At 35.9% G+C, this 19,936-nt stretch overlaps 4 protein-coding genes across 4 annotated transcripts; 3 read left to right on the forward strand and 1 right to left on the reverse strand.

Moving 5' to 3' along the window:
- Positions 1 to 268: 268 nt before the first annotated feature.
- Positions 269 to 1,547, forward strand: LOC139097306 (peritrophin-1-like). The gene is made up of 2 exons (XM_070649115.1): positions 269 to 474; positions 1,341 to 1,547. The coding sequence occupies exons 1-2, from the start codon at positions 321 to 323 to the stop codon at positions 1,442 to 1,444; spliced, it is 258 nt and encodes an 85-aa protein (XP_070505216.1). The 5' UTR covers positions 269 to 320; the 3' UTR covers positions 1,445 to 1,547.
- A 2,531-nt stretch (positions 1,548 to 4,078) lies between these two features.
- LOC139097324 (putative leucine-rich repeat-containing protein DDB_G0290503) lies at positions 4,079 to 9,460 on the reverse strand. Its single transcript, XM_070649133.1, has 3 exons — positions 9,456 to 9,460; positions 7,467 to 8,631; positions 4,079 to 6,526 (listed from the first exon to the last, which is right to left on the reverse strand). The coding sequence occupies exons 1-3, from the start codon at positions 9,458 to 9,460 to the stop codon at positions 4,079 to 4,081; spliced, it is 3,618 nt and encodes a 1,205-aa protein (XP_070505234.1).
- Positions 9,461 to 10,953: 1,493 nt separating this feature from the next.
- LOC139097305 (cytochrome b5-related protein-like) lies at positions 10,954 to 13,920 on the forward strand. The gene is made up of 4 exons (XM_070649114.1): positions 10,954 to 11,196; positions 11,882 to 12,313; positions 12,617 to 12,780; positions 13,246 to 13,920. Exons 1-4 carry the CDS (start codon positions 10,984 to 10,986, stop codon positions 13,766 to 13,768), a joined length of 1,332 nt encoding a protein of 443 aa, XP_070505215.1. The 5' UTR covers positions 10,954 to 10,983; the 3' UTR covers positions 13,769 to 13,920.
- Positions 13,921 to 19,219: 5,299 nt separating this feature from the next.
- On the forward strand, positions 19,220 to 19,678 carry LOC139097325 (uncharacterized). The gene has a single exon (XM_070649134.1). The coding sequence runs from the start codon at positions 19,220 to 19,222 to the stop codon at positions 19,676 to 19,678; it is 459 nt and encodes a 152-aa protein (XP_070505235.1).
- The last annotated feature ends 258 nt before the right edge of the window (positions 19,679 to 19,936 follow it).

Below are 19,936 nucleotides of genomic sequence, written 5' to 3' on the forward strand. Positions count from 1 at the left end.
TTCAAATTTTTTTATTGCGTACAATTTTTGGACCTAATAAATTCATTTAAAATACCCTAAAAATTTGCCTAGATTACTCATGCTGCATTCCCATACCAAATCATCAATTGAGATCTAAAAATAAATTAAATTTTCAATTTAAATCCAATTTTCGATAAACAAAATTGACAAAGAAAAAATCATTGCGAAATGTTCTTGAGATAATAAAGTCACTGCGATTAAGTCATTAACGATAAAGCAATGACAAGATAAAAGCTGAGACTTTCAATCGGCTTTAAAGTCAGACGTAACACGAAGGTTGTTCAAAGCAGTTCAAAAAAATGAAATTTTTAATTTTTGCTGTCGTTTTGATTGCCTTTGTTGGCTTATCAACAAGTGTACCGACATGTCCAGCACCAGATGGTGATTTTGTTGCTCTCTTCCCACACGAGACTGATTGTACAAAATTCTGGAAATGTGATCGTGGTGTTGCTTGTGAGTATTGAAAGATTAATGTTGAGGGTCAGTTTAGTATGGACTATGTAACATAGGCAGTCGCTTAAGACATTAACCACAGTAAGACGGAACTAATTCTATAGAATTGTATAAGCTGTTGCCGTAGTGACTCGATGACGGAATGGTTTAGGGCTTTGGTACCTAATTATTGCAATATTGACACAGCGTCGTCGGATCCGAACCACTTGTTTGATAATATTACTGACATATCTACAAAAGAAGACTGTGGCCTGGTCTAGGTTCGAGTGCGATGGTAAAGCAAACTCATTATTTGCCCTGAGACGCATAAAACGCGAAGCTTTGGATCTTTCTGATCTGAATATTCTGATATGAATCCGTAGTGACTCAGTGATTGAATGGTTCAATGCCTCGGTACATAACTATGAATCCTGTGCTTACGTAAACGCCTGAGCTGGAACCGATTTCTCCGTTGGTGGAACGGTATGATACGGTACGGTAAAGGCACACCAAAGGCTCGGTACACACTTCGTATGTCAAAGTGGAATGTCTGCTCCGTACAAATGATGCTCTAATGACGTATCATCGCACTACTATCTCGTACTACAGGTGCACAATTGGTACACCACTGATGCACTGATGTACCCCATTGGTGTAAAATTTGTACGGTACAGATATGCCACTTTGCTATACCAGATGTAGTATTGTACCACACCATTGGTGAATTAACACCGTGAAGTACCATACCATACCACCATCGGAATCATCATCCCCAGATTTCTACCTACGATCCTTCTCTTAACCCCAACATCTTCATTTTCTACCACAAAGTCCACTTCTACCATAATTACACATCTAATAAAATCATTCAAATTTTTTACTTCCAGTTGAAAAGGATTGTCCAATTTATAACAACATTTCGGGTGATAGACTTCATTTTGATCGTGATTTGAGTGTTTGCAATTGGCCATGGGCTGCTGGATGTGCATAAGCATCTGAACATATCAACATTATTTCTTACAATTTACATCATATACCCTAATAGACGATGAGGATGGTCACATGGTTCTGAGATGAAGGTTTTTGATGGTTTTTCGCGGTTTTTCGTTCCTAGAACGCTGATGAGGACCGAAAAATCGTGAATGACGGTCATCGAGATGGTCATCTGAACCTGTGATGTCATTTGTCACTCGACATGATGTGAGAATCAAGGCACCATGTGAACAGCATGCTCATTGTCTATTAGGGAAGCCATTTATTCAATATGGATGTAGGGTATCAACAATATATCAGATATGGGTGGGAATTTTCAGAATAATAAAGGAAAAAATTGAAGAATTTTTGTTGGAGTTCCTGAATTTATGCAAAAAAAAAAAAGTGTTTGAAACATTAAATTGCATAAGTTTAAGGATCTTTTTAGAAAAATACATTTTATTTTCAGAATTTACTTTATTTTTTATTCATCAAACTATATCAAATCTATCAAGTCGATTTTAGAACAAAATATCAAAATTACCTATTGGAATAAGCAGGTTCTAAGTATACTAATGAACTGTTAGTGACAGAGCTCGAAGTCGACTCAGATTTAATATGGAAAAGTTGACCCGATTCATACAAAATCTAAATTGACTTCGAGCTCTGGTTAGTATTACCGAATAACACAAGTCTGTTTATCGATCAAGACAACGGTAGGATATCCTGGGTATGGTAGAATTTGCAATGTAGGGTAAGATGTTCCTGTTATTGTAGAATATCTTGGTTAGGGTTGTGTAACTCTGATAGGATTTGGTATTTGGGACAGAGTTGGCAGGACTTTAAAGTGGAGTCCGGACTTTCAAAGTCCGGACTTTCAAAGTCCGGACTTTGAAAAAAAAAGTGGAGTCGGACTTTCAAAGTCCGGACTTTAGTGGAGTCCGGACTTTAGAAAAGTCCGGACTTTGAAAGTCCGGACTTTGGGACTTTGGGAGTCCGAAAAGTCCCATACAATTTTTTTTTTTTTTTTATTGAAAAGTATTTTAATATTTTTTTTTCGGTACCACTGCGTAACCCGACTTGAAAAAATGATTTTTTTGACATTTTTTTCGATACCACTGCGTAACCCGACTTGAAAAAATGATTTTTTTGACATTTTTTTCGATACCACTGCGTAACCCGACTTGAAAAAATGATTTTTTTGACATTTTTTTCGATACCACTGCGTAACCCGACTTGAAAAAATGATTTTTTTGACATTTTTTTCGATACCACTGTAACCCGACTTGAAAAAATGATTTTTTTGACATTTTTTTCGATACCACTGCGTAACCCGACTTGAAAAAATGATTTTTTTGACATTTTTTTCGGTACCACTGCGTAACCCGAGTTGTAAAAGTGACATTTTTTAGATTACACTGTGTAACAATATCAAAAAATTAATTTTTTCAACTCGGGTTACAGTGGTATCGAAAAAAATGTCAAAAAATTCACTTTTTCAACTCGGGTTACGCAGTGTAACCGAAAAAAATGTCAAAAAATCATTTTTTCAAGTCGGGTTACGCAGTGGTATCGAAAAAAATGTCAAAAAATTCATCTTTTCAACTCGGGTTACGCAGTGGTATCGAAAAAATGTCAAAAAATCATTTTTTCAAGTCGGGTTACGCAGTGGTATCGAAAAAAATGTCAAAAAAATCATTTTTTCAAGTCGGGTTACGCAGTGGTATCGAAAAAAATGTCAAAAAAATCATTTTTTCAAGTCGGGTTACGCAGTGGTATCGAAAAAAATGTCAAAAAAATCATTTTTTCAAGTCGGGTTACGCAGTGGTATCGAAAAAAATGTCAAAAAAATCATTTTTTCAAGTCGGGTTACGCAGTGGTATCGAAAAAAATGTCAAAAAAATCATTTTTTCAAGTCGGGTTACGCAGTGGTATCGAAAAAAATGTCAAAAAAATCATTTTTTCAAGTCGGGTTACGCAGTGGTATCGAAAAAAATGTCAAAAAATTCATTTTTTCAAGTCGGGTTACGCAGTGGTACCGAAAAAAAAAATTAAAATACTTTGTAATAAAAAAAAAAATTTTTTGTATGGGACTTTAAAAGTCCCAAAGTCCCAAAAGTCCGGACTTTCATAGTCCGGACTTTCGTGGAGTCCGGACTTTCAAAGTCCGGACTTTGGTGGAGTCCGGACTTTCAAAGTCCGGACTTTTGGGACTTTTGGGACTTTTAAAGTCCGGACTCCAAAGTCCTGCCAACTCTGATTTGGGATATGGTAGCGTATCCCGAGTTAGTATATTAGTATATTAGGGTATCCTGATGGTTTTGGTATATAAGATTATGGTAGGGTATCCTAGGCATGGGAGGGTATTCAGAGTATGGTATGGTATCCAGAATAGTTTTAAAAAAATGCCCCAGATTTTTAGCTAATAGACCGATTTGTGCTTTCTGCTCTTAATCTGAGTGGAATAAACTGCGATTAATCGACCTTGAAAACTTGACATTTTTGGAAATTGCCAGTAACTGTCAAGCTTATTACTAGACAGTGGATGATTATATCACAACGAAGGTCATTGAACCTCATTGAACCGGTGACTAACACCCCATCAGATCAACCAATCGCACCCTATTCCACTCAGATAGCCTTTTTATACTTATTAATAATGCTTCCTTTGACAATAATTCTTAATTCTCAGCTTCGTCTCATCGATTCCATTGAATGTACCACGAACACAAGTTCCATCAAAGTAAATCTTTTCTAGCTCATTTCCATAATCCAACAATTCAGTTCCAATATAAGTGATTGGATTCGAGTCAAATTTAGCAACTTGAAGGAACCGCAGGTAGGCTAACAAATCTCCAGGCAGTTCACTGAGACGATTATTTGACAGCGACAGATGAGTCAGTGCCTGAACATAGGACAGGACATTGACATTTATTGCTGCAATTTTATTGTCCCTTAGGTCAAGTTTCCTTAGGCTTGACAGTCCCCTGAATGCCTCATTTTGGATAGCCTCAACCTGATTATTGGCTAGAATTAGGTATTTTAGGTTTGGAACTCCACCAAAAGCATCATTTGGTACTTCCTGTATAAAATTTCCCTCAATTCTCAAATTAGTCAGCAAATTGGACACAACCTTAACATTCAAGTCAAGCAGCTCAGACTCGACAACTTCCAGTGACGTTAAGTCACTAAACTGCTCAAAAATTGAGTTTGTCATGAATCGGAATTTGGAATTGACAATTTGCAGCCTTTTAAGGTTAGAATGTCGCTGATCGACCAGAACAGCAAGCATATTTGGATGTGCTGCAATCACATTTCTAGCCACACATGTCGCTTCCCCGTCCACATCCTCAACATCACAGTTAATTTGGAATGATGAGTAGACAGTCAGTGATTCATGACATGCTGCAAATTGGGAGTTGACTGACTGCATTTTAGTTCCTAATTCCTTATTGACGTGGAACAAGTCGTCGTTGTCTTTTTTAAATTCCTGATTTGCGTGACTGCACATTTCTATTGTGGCTGTTTTGTTGTCATTTTGAGCTTTTAGGTTGTTGGTGATGGTCATTAGGTCTGCACTTTGGGTATGTAAGACTTCAATCTCTTTTTTGAGGTTAGTGACTTGAGCTTGGCAGTTGCGGACTTGACTTTGATGGCTTGCATGTTGGGACTTTAGGTCTTCAAGTTCTGCTGCTTGGTCGCCATTTTGTTTTTCCAGCTCCGCCATTTTGTCTTTTTGGTCGCCATTTTGTTTCTCTAGTTCCGCCATTTTGTCCCTTTGGTCGCTATTTTGTTGCTCCAGTTCCGCCATTTTGTCCTTCTGGTCGCCATTTTGTTTCTCAAGTTCCTCAATTTTGTCCTTTTGGTCGCCATTTTGTCGTTCTAGTTCCGCTATTTTGTCCTTTTGGTCGCCATTTTGTAGTTCCAGTTCCTCAATTTTGTCCTTTTGGTCGCCATTTTGTAGTTCCAGTTCCTCAATCTTCTCCAAAATCTCAGTCTTTTCACCTTGTAAATCTCGGTTTGTGCTGCGCAGCTCATAGATCTCATGCTCAAGTCTCGAATTTGACTCCCTGCACATTTCGTAGTTCCTTCCAACAGTCTCCAATTCAGCTGTTCTATTCCTGCAAGCATCAAGTTCCACCTCGAACATACTCAATGTCTTATTTCTGTCCTGCATGTTCATGCTGTTAAGCTTTAAATCCAATTCCAGTGAAAACTTGTTATCCTGACAGATTTTAAGGCTTTTATCCAAGTATGACAATTTTGTGGACTTTTTGGAGTTCTGGAGAGTCAGCTTGTCAATTTTAGTAAGCAACAGGCTGAATTGAGTTTCGAGGTTGTCCAAAAATGATTGTTGGATGTTTGGGGATGAGATTGATGCAGCATCAAGTGTGTTGTTGGGTTCTGGATGAGTTGTTGTGGATTCAAGGCTGTTGTTGATGTCTGTTGTGGATTCAGGATCAGAATCTGAGGTTTCATGACTTTTGGATGTCGTGCCTTCATCTAAGTCATATGAATCTGGTCCATTATGGTCTAAAACAGCTTCCTTGACTTGATTGTCGATTTTAGCTGACAATCTACCGATTCTTGCTAATTTATCTTCAAGTTCCTGCTGGTTATCCTCAAACTTCTTAAGACTCATCTCATTTTGAGCTTTTAGGTCCTCAACTTGTTGTTCCAGTTCCGCCATTTTTGTGGCTTTTCCTTCCAACTCCTCAACTTGCGCTTCCAATTCCAGAATTTTCACTTCCTTTTCCTCAATAATGGCCTCATAGTCAACATTTGTGGCAACTCCTGATCCTTTAATTATTAAATAAATTTTATCATCACGAAGATATCCTTGAACTGTAAAGTTTTCAGCCTCTTTTGATTCTTGTTCGACTGTAGACGGTTGGTCAGCTTCAGATTTGTTCCTGGATTCCCATTCCATGCAGATTTTGTCGAGTTGATCTTTAGTGTCGATTGAAGACATTTGACGGTCTTTATTATAATTGATGTTGGTTATTGGGGTGGCAGTGGAAGTGACTTGTGAGCCAGATGACGGAGGGACTGTAGAGGATAATTCAGATGATGTGGTTGTTGGTTCTGTTGTGTTGAACACCTAAAAAGATTCAAAATAAGGTTAATTTCAATTTTTTAAGGTCCGTCGATTTAATGAGCTAGTGAAGGTTCACTAAAAGTAGAAGTCAGCTTCCAAACAGGTCTGCCAACTCTGAATATGGGAGAACTGAATTCACACAGTGTGGTCTATTGGAAATTATGACTAAGTGTTCTCGATGCTAAACTACTGCAGAGTTGGCTGCACTCCAATATTTAGGTGCCGTCACTGAAGTTCGAACTCCATTACAGGCAGAATTGTGGCAGAGACAAAAACGGCGAGCAATAAAAAGCAATGACCGGTAAAATCAATGAACGACTGGCAAATTCTCTCGGTCGCGGACATCGGCCATCACAACCCTGATTAAAGGACCCGATTCCACTTCACTTTTTGGGAGGTGATTTCATAGTGGCCTTTTTGTATTTTTTGAAGTGAGCGACTCCCAATGTCCTGTCTACTGTTATGACTTGCTGAATAGTGGGAATTAGAGCTAACATGGATATTGTCAACTGAAACCTATTATTAAGACTATGATTTGTAAGAATTGAGCTTTTGTAAGGAACACTAAACCACAATAATTTAAGGCAAGGCCACGGATTTTTGGTTTTATCTCAAAAACTCTAGAACACACTTTTACAGAGTAATGTTTTAAGGTGCTTCTTATGCTGTTTACAACCCATTTGGCAACAGCAAATAGGAATTTACCGATATATGACTTTAGTATGTGTGCTAAGCCTAGTCTAGTCGAATTGATACCGACGTTTTGAGCATCATAATAAGCAAAACTCGGGTATTTAGGAATTCCGAAGCCTGACCAAATATCAAGTGATTATGTTCTCCTTGATATCGGTAAATACGAGCTGGTGAGCCTAAGGGTCGTTTACTTAGAATCTCAGCCTCCACTCGTTCCTCTAATTAGAGTATTACACCGAAAACTACTCACTTGATTATCAGTTGAATCCTCAATTTTGTCCACCGTTGGAGCTTCAATTTGACCATTCTCACTTCCTTCTGATATGCTTGAATTTGATAAATTTTGATTGTTTTGCAAATCTTCAACCTGTTTCTGAAAATCAGCGATTTTCTGATTGAGATCCTCAATATTTTCATTTTGTTCCTTGTCTGTCTCCTCAGTTGTCTCATCTGTTGCATCATCAACTCCTGTTGTGTCCTCTAATGTTGTTGATTCAGTCAAACCTTCAAGTTCCTCAGTTGTATCTGATTCTATAGTGCTGTCGTCTGGATTTTCAGTTTGATCATGGCAATAACTCCTAAATAATCCTTCCAATTGGTCAATTTGATGCGTAACGCCATCAATTGTTGACAATTCCTCCAAACATGGATTTCCAGTGAAGTCAAATTGCCTCAAATTTTCCAAATTTTGTGTTAAATTTGGCGATATTTTGGTCAATTTGTTGTGGCTGAAGAACATAACCTCTAAATTTGGATTATTTTCAAATAAATCTTCAGTCAGTTCCTGAATTTCGTTGTTTTTAACTGATAATGTCCTCAAATCTTGCAGATTTTTAAGGTCCAGTTCCTTAATTTTATTCCCATCAACTGTCAAAATTTTTAATTTTTCATTTTTTGATGGAAATTTTTCAATTTTATTTCCCGACAAGTCAAGTTCCTCTAAATTTTTCAAGTCATCAAAGGCATCGTCGGGAATTTTTTCAATCGGATTTTCCATAATTTTCAAAATTTTCAGGTCCATTTCCTCGAAATTTTCCCTCAAAATTTCCCCCAACGATGAATTTTTCACCTCAAATCTGATCAAATTTCCAAAAACTTGTCCAAATTTCATCGGCAAAACTGCAACATTTTGATGCTCAATAATCAGTGCCTCAACTTTACTGCTGTCATATCCACTCATGTGCTTGCCATTTACTTCCGCAATCTCGGCATTAAGATGATTATTTACAAGATTTGTTGCATTGCATGTGTAATAATCTTGTGAATTATGAGTCGTTATTTCATAAATGCAATTAAGCTTTACTTCAGTCACGGCTGATGGTGCTGAGCGAGCAATAGGAAATGTCGACCAGATTACGGCTGATAAGATGATTATTGCTGTTGTGTTGAGTGATGTAAATTTAGGAATTTTTAGTCTGAAAAATGTGAGAAAATTTGTAAGAATTTTTGGAATATTTTGTATGGGGACTGTTCACTTATTAAGTCACAAAATGTACATTTGTTCTAATAGAATCAACATTAAATGGCTTCATACGCAAGCATGCGAAGCTAACTGGTACAAAGTTTATGTTTTTAGAATGCAGCTGTACATTCCGTAATTTTTCAAAAATTAACAAGGAAATTCTCGCAATTTCTATTGTTGAAATGGAAATGAGGAGGGAACAGGGTGTCCTGGACGTAATAAGTGAATGGTCCCTATTTGAATTTGTTAGAAATTGTGTGAAAATATGTCAAAATTAATTTTATTTTTGTTGCTGTTCACTTATTGAGCAGCACAATTTAATCGACTTTTTGACAACCTATACAACCCTTAAGCATAGTCCAGGCACAGTACCCCCAGATACTAAGGCAACGAATATGACTGTAGCTGACGAAAACGCAATACGCATTTTTGAGATAAATGTGCTTAGATCAATCTTTGAACCAAAAAGAGAATTTGAAACCTTTTCCTGAGCAGGAGCAATGAGAAGCTGTTCAATGAAGCTGATATTGTGAGACTTTAAGGCTTGTGGAGGCTCCATCATTTTAATCCGACTTTTTAGATGGCAAGAGATCACGCGGGAGGCCAAAGTACTCATAGCTGTCTATAAAGACAGTATTACACTTGGAATTAGTAATTGACAAGTGATACCCAGCGATAGAACCAGCTTCAGGCTCCAACTGAGGTATGCCATGGATCACACTTGATCAGTACGGCCAGCGAAGTTAGACACCCACTTCCCCGTTCCCATAAATTTACCTCATTTTAACAATCCACAGCTCTTAATTTTTTGCTAATTAAATTAATTCACTTTAACTAATTTTTTTAATCCTTTTGTGTGAACGAATCGAATAAAACTAACGGAATTAATCTCAATTTTTCTCACTCAATTTACTCATTGTGTAATGTTTTTAATCTGAACAAAATAATAACAATTTTGAGATACTTAGTTGCAAAAGTTGAACAATCTCACTGTACACAAGTTGAAAAATGTGACTATGTATTGAATATAAATAGTGAAATGACTGGAAGAGATAGGAGTTGCTAAAAATGGGTCATATTGTGTTACTTACTTACTTACTGTAAAAATGTTCCTATGTTGATCGTAGGCTACAACTAAAGACTTTCAATCTGATTCTGTTGCTGGCTCTGTCATCTAGTTTGTATAAATTATCTGTCCGTACCAGTGTTGGACAGGACTCCAACCTTTTTGTAGCTTTCTTTGTACATGTTGAGTTCGGAGATAGCAAGTTTTGATCTGCTTTCACCAGATTGTTTGTGGGGCTGCCACCTTACAAGCAAGGGTTTGAGTAGGATTTTAATCCACTCTTTGGAGTACATATCCCGGCTAGCTTCGATCGCCGAAAATTCTGAGAATTCCATTGTTCATTTTTGAAAAATGTTCGCTATTCTGTAACGTAATTAAAGAACGGCCTCCAGGATAGTCTTTAAAATTCCATTATTTTCGTGCAATTAAGACCGAAATTCAATGTAAAATGCTTGAAAATGCATGAAAAGGATGAGTAAGAATGCAACCTGTACAACACAATTTCTCAAAAGTTTTGGAATCTTTGAATTTCTTTGTACTTTTAAAGAAAGAATGATAAGCATACACGTCTTAGATTATGTTGAACAGCTCCTCAACTTTTCAAACTTTTACACAATCAAACAACACAGAAATCACATCCAAGCATTCTTGATGTTAATGTCAAATTGAGCCGTGGCAGTCAACTTGTGTTCTGTCGCTCAAAAAATGGTTACCTAACATTTGATTGATAGATATTATATGTCATACTTCTTGACGTACAATTTTAGAGAAGGAGGTAGATAAACAATTTCGAACTTGATAATTTCATTTTCGAAATTATACCTTTGCCAATATCAATAATTGGTCATCTCCCAACCCCTCATCCCTCCATCCACCTAAACATGCACCTAAAGTCATCTAAATTAGCTCATGGATCACTGTATTTCTCTGTACATTCCATAAAGTAAGTAAATAAGTAAACGCATCTAGTAATTGCTCAAAATAACCTACATATTAATCACACATATTTCGATATTTGATGCACAAGTGACACGAGTCAATTGTCATAAAAGAATCAACAAGTAATTAGCATATCAAACAGAATTAATTCCACGATTAAAGAATGAACAATGAAGTTTATCAGTCATATTAACTGATGTAATTAATTAACTCGGTAGATATATAAATATTCTTATGAATTTTCATACTTATTCAGTTATCAGTGCTACATCTCATCACATCGTTAACAAGTTGACAGTTATGAATCCAAATCGTGAGACAAAATTTAATACAATTTGTAATAAATATCCAACACATCGTGATGAATATGTTAAAGGATGTTGGAAGTGGTTGAAAGGACGACGTGCTGATGATAATGCTGAGGGATTGTGGCGTGTTTGGGATAAATTGTATGATTTGAGTGACTATGTTGAGAAGCATCCTGGTGGTCGGGAGTGGCTGATATTGGCAAAGGTATGGCAGTGCTAATCTAAATTTCGAAAGTGAAATTGTCAAGTTCGAAAATTAAATTGTCAAGTTCGAAAATGAAAAAGTCAAGTTCGAAAGTGAAATTGTCAAGTTCGAAAGTGAAGTTATCAAGTTCGAAAATAAAATTGTCAAGTTCGAAAGTGAAATTGTCAAATTCGAAAATGTTCAAATTCGAAAGTAAAATTGTCAAGTTCGAAAGTGAAATTGTCAAGTTCGAAAATAAAAAAGTCAAGTTCGAAAGTGAAACTATCAAGTTCGTAAATGAAAAATTCAAGTTCGAAAGTGAAATTGTCAAGTTCGAAAGTTAAAAAGTCAAGTTCGAAAATGAAAAAGTCAAGTTCGAAAGTGAAATTGTCAAGTTCGAAAGTGAAATATTCAAGTTCGAAAATAAAATCATCAAGTTCGAAAGTGAAATTGTCAAGTTCGAAAGTGAAATTGTCAAGTTCGAAAGTGAAATTGTCAAGTTCGAAAGTGAAATTGTCAAGTTCGAAAGTTAAATTATCAAGTTCGAAAATGAAAAAGTCAAGTTCGAAAATGAAAAAGTCAAGTTCGAAAATAAAATTGTCAAGTTCGAAACTGAAAAAGTCAAGTTCGAAAATGAAAAAGTCAAGTTCGTAAATGAAAAATTCAAGTTCGAAAATTCTAATACTGTCATTTTATCAAAATTCAGGGAACCGACATCACCGAAGCATTTGAAGTTTTCCACATGAACTCAAAGCCAGCTGAAATCCTAAAGAAATATTACGTCCGCGAAGCCAAGGAACCACGCAACTACCGCCTAACATTCAACGAAAATGACTTTTATCAAACAATTAAGCGTAAAGTAGTCAAAAAGCTGAAAACAATTGACGTCAAAAAAGAGTCATGGAAGTCAAGGTTCTATTTTGACTTTTTCTTACTCGCTATGATCATGTCAGCATGTGCAAGTGTTTACTTTGAGAACAATACATTACGATTAACAGGTGTTTGCTTGGCTGGAATGTTTGCATGCTTTATTGTCAATGCCGGTCATAATTTTATACATTTGAGAAATAATTGGAGAATGTTTGGATGTCACGTGGTGTTTGTTAATTTTCGGGAGTTTAGGACGTTCCATGCGATGGTTTGTATTAGTTTGTTATGCCTTAAATTAAGGACTGAATGAAGGTTATCCAGAGGGATGGTCAGAAATTGGATGTAGAGAACCAGAGCTTGAAGTTGACTAAAGTCAAGTTGACTTTTTTTCAAGTCAAGTTGACTTTTTTTTCAAGTCAAGTTGACTCAAGTCAATTTTAAACTCTGCTTGCTACATGTGAAGGTGGGGGAGCTACCTCTAGGGTATCACTGTACCTCCAGCTAAGCTTCATCAGTCCATAAACAGAACCTAAACCTTAAATTCTGTCAATACTTATTACATCCCATACAGTCACATCATCTCTACCCAAACACAGTATATGATCTGGAAACGACAATTTATGAGCCATTCTTCAAAATGCTACCAATTGAGAAGAACACATTAAGGATTATGATAAGCTATGTCATGGCACCTATCGTACATCTCTTATCATTCCATGGTGCTTTGGTTTACAGGTTTGTGTCTAAATATGACTGTAAAGTTCAAGTGGTTGACAATTTCACTTTCGAACTTGACAATTTTATTTTCGAACTTGACAATTTTATTTTCGAACTTGACTTTTTCATTTTCGAACTTGACAATGTTATTTTCGAACTTGACTTTTTCATTTTCGAACTTGACTTTTTCATTTTCGAACTTGACTTTTTCATTTTCGAACTTGACTTTTTCATTTTCGAACTTGACAATTTTATTTTCAAATATGACATTTTCATTTTCGAACTTGACAATTTCATTTTCGAACTTGACAACTTCACTTTCGAACTTGACTTTTTCATTTTCGAACTTGACAATTTCATTTTCGAACTTGACAATTTCATTTTCGAACTTGACAATTTCATTTTCGAACTTGACAATTTCATTTTCGAACTTGACAATTTCTGTAAAATTGATAATTTTACTTTTATGCCTTAATTTCTCAGAATTGCAAGTCAAATTGTGTCCGGCGAGCAAATCTTCTACCTTGATGACCTGATTGGCTGCGCAGTTCCTCTTTTGATGCTTCTCATCGGTAAATCAGCAGCTTTTACATCCCAAAATGTCTTTGAAGTCTTTATAGCCTGGAATATGATAATTGTTGTTGCATCAATTGTCTTTAGTGTCATTGGACTTAATGCTGGTCATCATGGAACTGAAATTACACACGAAGGTGACGAGTTTAAAAGTTTAGACTTTGCAATTCATCAAATGGCAGCAACAATTGATCGACTTGAGGCTAATTCAAATCTTTTTATGATTTTGACACATTATGGTGAACATATTTTGCATCATTTCTTTCCGTCACTTGATCATGCTATTTTATATCATTTTCGTGATGAATTAATTGAAACGTGTACGGAATTTAAGGAGGAATTGAGACAAATTACACTTTTTGAGGCTACAATTGAGCAGTATAAGCAACAAGCGAGAACAAAAACGTTTGAATTGGACAAGAAAAATGAATAAAATTTGAGGATTTGAGTGATATAAAGGAGGTAATGGTGATGATATAGTCGAGTATAGCATGTCGGTTGATCGATCGGAGGTATGGCACTAGGTTGACGTGACTGTGGCATGGTGTTGGGTTCAAGCCAATTCGACATCATGTCACAGTCAAAACCCAGAGCTCAAAGGTGACTCAAGTCAAGTTGATTCAAGTCAAGTTGACTCAAGTCAAGTTGGTCTCAAGTCAAGTTGGTCTCAAGTTATGTTGACTCAAGTTAAGTTGGCTTCAAGTTAAATTGACTCAAGTCAAGTTGGCCTCAAGTCAAGTTGGCCTGAAGTCACATTGACTCAAGTCAAGTTGGCCTCAAGATAAGTTGACTCAAGTCAAGTTGACCTCAAGTTACGTTTACTCAAGTCAAGTTGCCCTCAAGTCAAGTTGATTCAAATCAAGTTGACTCAAGTCAACTTCAAGCTTTGCTGACATTAACCTGTAGTCGGATTTGTGGATCGATTAACCGATTTATCCTATTCGAGATAAAGTCATTCAAACTCCAACTCTGTCACTCGGGTACGAAATTGTGAAAATATTCATTAAATTTAGGTGATGGTTCCTATTGGGCCTATTAGTTCATTCAGAGTGTGGCCGTCTCAAATTCGAGTTTTTCGACATTAGATTGTCGAAAAATTCGAACATTTCGAACTCAACTTATTTTAAAATACAAATTTCCGTTACAAAGAAAAATAAAATTAACGGTCAAAAAAAATTTGAATATTAACGACAAAAAAATATGATAAAATAATATTTGAGAAAGCCACACTCTGAGTTTATTTTATGTTTTTGTATGCTGTATACTGTGAATGTAAATGTCAATAAATGGGGGTCGTTTGCTTATTATGTATCGCTTTTAAGGCCTCAATAGGCAAAGAGAGTGCCCCCAAGAGCAGATTAACCTGAGAGCAAGTTATTTAAGGTTTTTGAGAGCTGCTCTTTGCATGTTAGGGCGGATTGTGGAAGAATGTATTAAAAAGGAGATTTTTTGTGTTATACAATAAGTGAACGGCCTAAAAGTTGACAGAGAATAAAGTAAATCATTTTATAGTCAATTGTTGAAATTTAATTTATTTTTAGAATAATTCGATCCTTATAGCAGGTTTACCGTAAATTAGGAGAATGTGCAGGGTCGGTCACTCCAATGTACAATGCTTTTCCTGCACTGTACGCTAAATAATGCACTCCAAATACTGTACTGAACCTTCACATAAATTCACTAAGTTCAGTACTGTATTTTTGGAGTGTCTAACCCATTGGTGAGCAACCTGTGTGTATGTTTTCTCGATATCCCGGTAAAGATACATTTTCGGGATCGATATTGAAATTTTCGGGATTTCCTGGCATTTTTCGGGATCGGAATTCGGATTCTAAGTTAGATTCCGACTTTTTTCTCTAAAATAAAGTCGTAAAACTTCAAAAATAATACATAACCCAATTTTTTACTGAAATAGCACAAAAATTCCCACTTTTTTCATTAAAAATCTGCACAGCCTATACAGCAGCACGCATTAAACAGCCTTGATAATGTCATCAGCCTTCATATGTCGCCACATTGTCTCAAACTTATAGATTTTTTTTTACATAAACATTTTTGCTCTAATCAATGAAGAGAAACTGACGAGTCATTGTTATGCTCACGCACAAAAATTGAGCATTTGAGAAATTGAGAAAATGTCCAAAAAAATGCGTATATTGGAACTGTTTATGCAGGATTTAAGGCGTAGAAAATTAATGCGAGAATGTCAATTAGATGTCAAAAAGCAGAGAATTTTTTAGGCAAAACTAGTAATAGAGTCAGATAGATAGCCTTTTGTAATAACTTAGGTTCCAAGTCGAAGGATGGTTGCAGTAAGTGAGTAAGTATTAAGGCAGACTGTGGTCCGCGGCATATTAGTGTGTCGCCAAAAATATTCGGAAATGCCATGAACCGTTTGGAATTTACGGTCAAGGCTTTCCAACAAGGTGTCCCTATGCTTTCACGAATTTCGGGTCCTGATAAATTTTTGGACGATCGGGATTAAAATTTTCGGGATTTTTCTGGATCGGGATATCCAGGGAAATCGCGATTCCGATCCCGATAGCGAAAAAGCATTGGTGTCCCGTGACAAATAAAAGGTTGACCATCACTGTATCAAGGACTTAAGATTTAAAGCTGCTAAAATATCAATAAATTAATGAAAAATTTTTAAATTTTTTAAAAACGATTTATTCAAAAGTTCCATCGTCATGCATTAATGTTGAGTTCCTTCATAATTTTCATCAATTTTTGTAATAATCTCTAATAAAACAATGAGAATATGCAACTAAATGAGCTATTCCATGAACAGGGTAGTAGCCATGGAAGCCCCCTGGCTATACCCCTGCCTATGAGCATACTCAATCAATACACTTGCGCATGGTCATTATTGTAACCATATTCAGGAGCACACTTCGGGTATTTTGAATCTAGTGCTGACCGAGCCTTAAAATTTTGAACAGAGCTTAAAGTCCACTAGGAGTTTTTATGAAATTAAGTCGACTTATATCGACTTTTCTCATACAAAATCCGAATCGACTTCGAAGTCTGATTTTGCCAGCCCTTCTGTAGTTGTTGGTATCGTAGAGGTTGTCGCTGCTGTCGTGGTGTTGTCGCTGTGGTAGTTGCAGACTCAGGTGTTGTGGTTATTAGTTGTAGGCTTAACTGTAATAGTTATTGGAGTCATTGTCTTAGCTCTAGACTCAGTTATAGTGATTGTAGGTTTATTAAAAATTGTTGTTGTTGCTGTTGGTTGTGTAGGGTCAATTGAAGTCAAATCTAGAAGAAGACTAGGCTGTATATGAAAAAGTCGACATTAATCTCTGGATGTAGTTGTTATTGATGTCGTTGTCGCTATAGGCTAAAGGCTCAGTTGAAGTTGTTGTTGTTGTGGCTGCATGTTCAGTTGTTGTCGGATGCTCAGGTCATTATAGTCGTTGATGCTTCTTTTGTTGCCTATTTGACTAGACCAGCTTTTAAGTCCTCAATATCATCTTGGAAGTAATTTGGAAATTTTGAATTTTTCACTTCATTTTCCAAATTTTCCACTTTTTCCTTGAGTTCTTCTGAATTTAATTTTGTGGATTCAGCTTCGAGGTTCCTGACTTTTTGCTCCAAATTTGAATAATCTGAATATATGCATTGAGTTCTTGCTGCTTTGATGATAATTGGTACAACTTCTGGTTCGTTATAGGCACTCATGTCGATGCAGCTATTTTCACTGAGGTGCAAGTCGGTCAACTTAGTCAGCTTGTCAAACACATGTGGATCTATGTGGGAAATTCTATTGCCAGATAATGAAATGTATTCTAAATTTGGATTAAATTTGAATAAATTTGCTTCCAATATTTCCAAATTATTGCTTGATAAAATGAGATTCTTTAAATTTTGGATGTCCTTTAAGTCACTTTGATGAATTTCCTTAAGTCCAGTGTAGTCAATTGAAATTTCTTTAAGATTTTTAAAGATTTTGCCTAAGTCACGCGGAAAATAATAAATTAGTCCAGTTCCAGCATGAAAAGCCTCAACATTATCATCATTGTAGCCAGCCTTATGTGTGCCAGTAACGGAAATGACTTTAGCTGCATTTAGTGACGTTATTCTGACAATATTTTGGACATAGCAATGATAAGATTGTCCTAATAAGCCATATCCAGCTGATATGTAGCTACAGTCAAAGAATGCTGATTGTGATGATCCAGGAAGTCCCAAAGTCATGCACAGAAGCAATCTAGTCAAAATAGACATTTAAGCATCAATAAATCCATCAAAAATTAACAAATTTAACTCACAAAATTATTTTGAACATTTTTTCCAATTATATGTCCAACGTCAAGTCCCCAAATCCAGGATATAAATTGATATTGTCGACCAAATCAAGGCACAGCTCACAGCTTCTTCAGAATGGTCCTCAATTTAAGACAGATGACTTGAAAGTGAAGCTAGAACAGCACAGGAACTGCTTTTATATAAAATTATCTCCCAATTTTGCACACGACCAATTTTTTTTTGGTTCCTGATAATTCAAATTCAGTAGATGATTAGGAATAACCCAAATTTTATTTTATGACATAAGTTGAACTCCTGATTAAGCTATTGTATCACGCGTAATATACATGACATTTGTTTTGATGTGCTACAATAGAAATAATACTGAGATTGTCATAAGGCATAAATTTGGGTTATTCCTAATCAGCTACTAAATTTGAATTAACCAAAAAAATCTCAAAAATTGGTCGTGTGCAAAATTGGGAGATAATTTTATATAAAAGCAGTTCCTGTGCTGTTCTAGCTTCACTTTCAAGTCGTCTGTCTTAAGTTGAGGATCATTCTGAAGAAGCTGTGAGCTGTGCTTGATTTGGTCAACAATATCAATTTATATCCTGGATTTGGAGACTTGGCGTTGGAACTAAAATTGGAAAAATGTTCAAAATATTTTTGTGAGTTAAATTTGTTAATTTTTGATGGATTTATTGATGCTTAAATGTCTATTTTGACTAGATTGCTTCTGTGCATGACTTTGGGACTTCCTGGATCATCACAATCAGTATCTTTTGATTATAAATGTGTAATAGGTTTTTGGAGCGAATTGGGAAATATTTATCGTTGCGCAGTTCAAAATTCAGTCAAAATAACTTCACCTGATGCAGCACAAATCGACTCAGTTAATGGTACACATCTGGATGGCTATAATGACGATAATGTTGTGGGATTTTCTATTTATTATATTGGACAAGTTCATTATTTTCCACGTGGATTGGAAAAAATCTTCAAGAATCTGAAAGGAATTGAAATTAACAACGCTGGACTCAAGGAAATTCATCAAAGTGACTTCAAAAACCTCCCAAATTTAAGGAATCTTCACTTCCCTAATAATAATTTGGAAATAATGGAAGCAAATTTATTTAAATTTAATCAAAATTTAGATTGGATTTATTTAGCGTCCAATAGAATCACGCACATTGATCCAAATGTGTTTGACAAGCTGACTAAACTGAGGACATTGAACCTTAACTCAAACACTTGTATTAGCATGTCTGCTTCCGGCAATCTAACAGCTGTTCAACATATCATCAAGACAGCAGGCACCAAATGCATAAATTCAGACTATTCAAATTTAGAGCATAAAGTCAAGGACCTCGAAGCTGAATCCATAAAACTAAATTCTGAACAACTTAAGGACAAGCTGGAAAAATTGGAAAATGATGTGAAAAACTCCAAATTTCCAAATTTCTTCCAAAATGAACTTCAGGACTTGAAAGCTGAGCAAGTCAAAAAGGCACAGGAAGTAGTTACAACAACAGCTAAGCCTAAAACTACAACAACAACGACACCAGCAACCACAACAACAACTCAAAGCTCCAAACTCGAGACATGTTCAGCACTAGAGTCAAAAGTTGACAAAATGTCAGAAAATTTGATGTCCCTTGCTATAAATGGAACCGACAGTCAACAATGTGCAGCACTTCAAGACATGATCAACGAAAATTTCACAAAAATGAGTCAAAATATTGCAAAAATTGATGAAAAATTGAGTGGAACTGCTGCACAGATGAACAACAGCCAATGTGATGCACTAAAAGATGACTTAAGGAAGCACATTGAAGACATGGACACAAAATTGGAGATTCTTGATGAAAATGGACAAAATACCAAAACAGCAATGCTCAGAGAGATCCAAAAGATTAAAAATGCAGCCACAACTGATCATGCTGGACTTTTGACATCACTGAGATTCAGAACTGATAAGATTGAGAAGGCAATGAAGGAGTTAGATCGGAAATTTGATGAGCTACATGGGAAATTCGATGATCAAGACCAAAAATTGTCAAAAATTATGAAGGCACTAAGCATTAATGAATAACGATGCAAATGCTGTAATTCCTTTAATTTCTGTTTATATGTAGCTTTAAGTCGAGGTTTTTTATGCCTTATTTAATGCTTAATCACATTTAAATCGGCTTTTTCCTCAATAAAATATTAAAATAAATGAAATAATAAATTTAAAATTTAGTTCTTATTTTGTGATATCCGGTAAGTGGTCATTCACTTATTACGTAACGTGAACAATCGACATTACCCCTACAACCCCCCTACTCGGAGTAATGAAAGATTGTCAGGT

The sequence above is a fragment of the Chironomus tepperi genome, unplaced genomic scaffold (assembly GCF_022539635.2).
Source record: "Chironomus tepperi strain 1889 unplaced genomic scaffold, CSIRO-AGI_Ctep_v1 contig_419, whole genome shotgun sequence".
NCBI lineage: Eukaryota > Metazoa > Arthropoda > Insecta > Diptera > Chironomidae > Chironomus > Chironomus tepperi.

Bases quoted from the DNA above. Each gene is read 5' to 3' on its own strand.
- LOC139097325 (XM_070649134.1), top strand. From the start codon at position 19,220: ATGTCAGAAAATTTGATGTCCCTTGCTATAAATGGAACCGACAGTCAA.
- LOC139097306 (XM_070649115.1), top strand. From the start codon at position 321: ATGAAATTTTTAATTTTTGCTGTCGTTTTGATTGCCTTTGTTGGCTTA. The intron at 475-1,340 runs GTGAGTATTGAA...TTTTACTTCCAG, and splicing joins ATGTGATCGTGGTGTTGCTT to TTGAAAAGGATTGTCCAATT.
- LOC139097305 (XM_070649114.1), top strand. From the start codon at position 10,984: ATGAATCCAAATCGTGAGACAAAATTTAATACAATTTGTAATAAATAT. The intron at 12,314-12,616 runs GTTTGTATTAGT...CATCCCATACAG, and splicing joins TTAGGACGTTCCATGCGATG to TCACATCATCTCTACCCAAA. The intron at 12,781-13,245 runs GTTTGTGTCTAA...TTAATTTCTCAG, and splicing joins CATGGTGCTTTGGTTTACAG to AATTGCAAGTCAAATTGTGT.
- LOC139097324 (XM_070649133.1), bottom strand. The intron at 6,527-7,466 runs GTGAGTAGTTTT...GAATCTTTTTAG, and splicing joins AGGATTCAACTGATAATCAA to GTGTTCAACACAACAGAACC.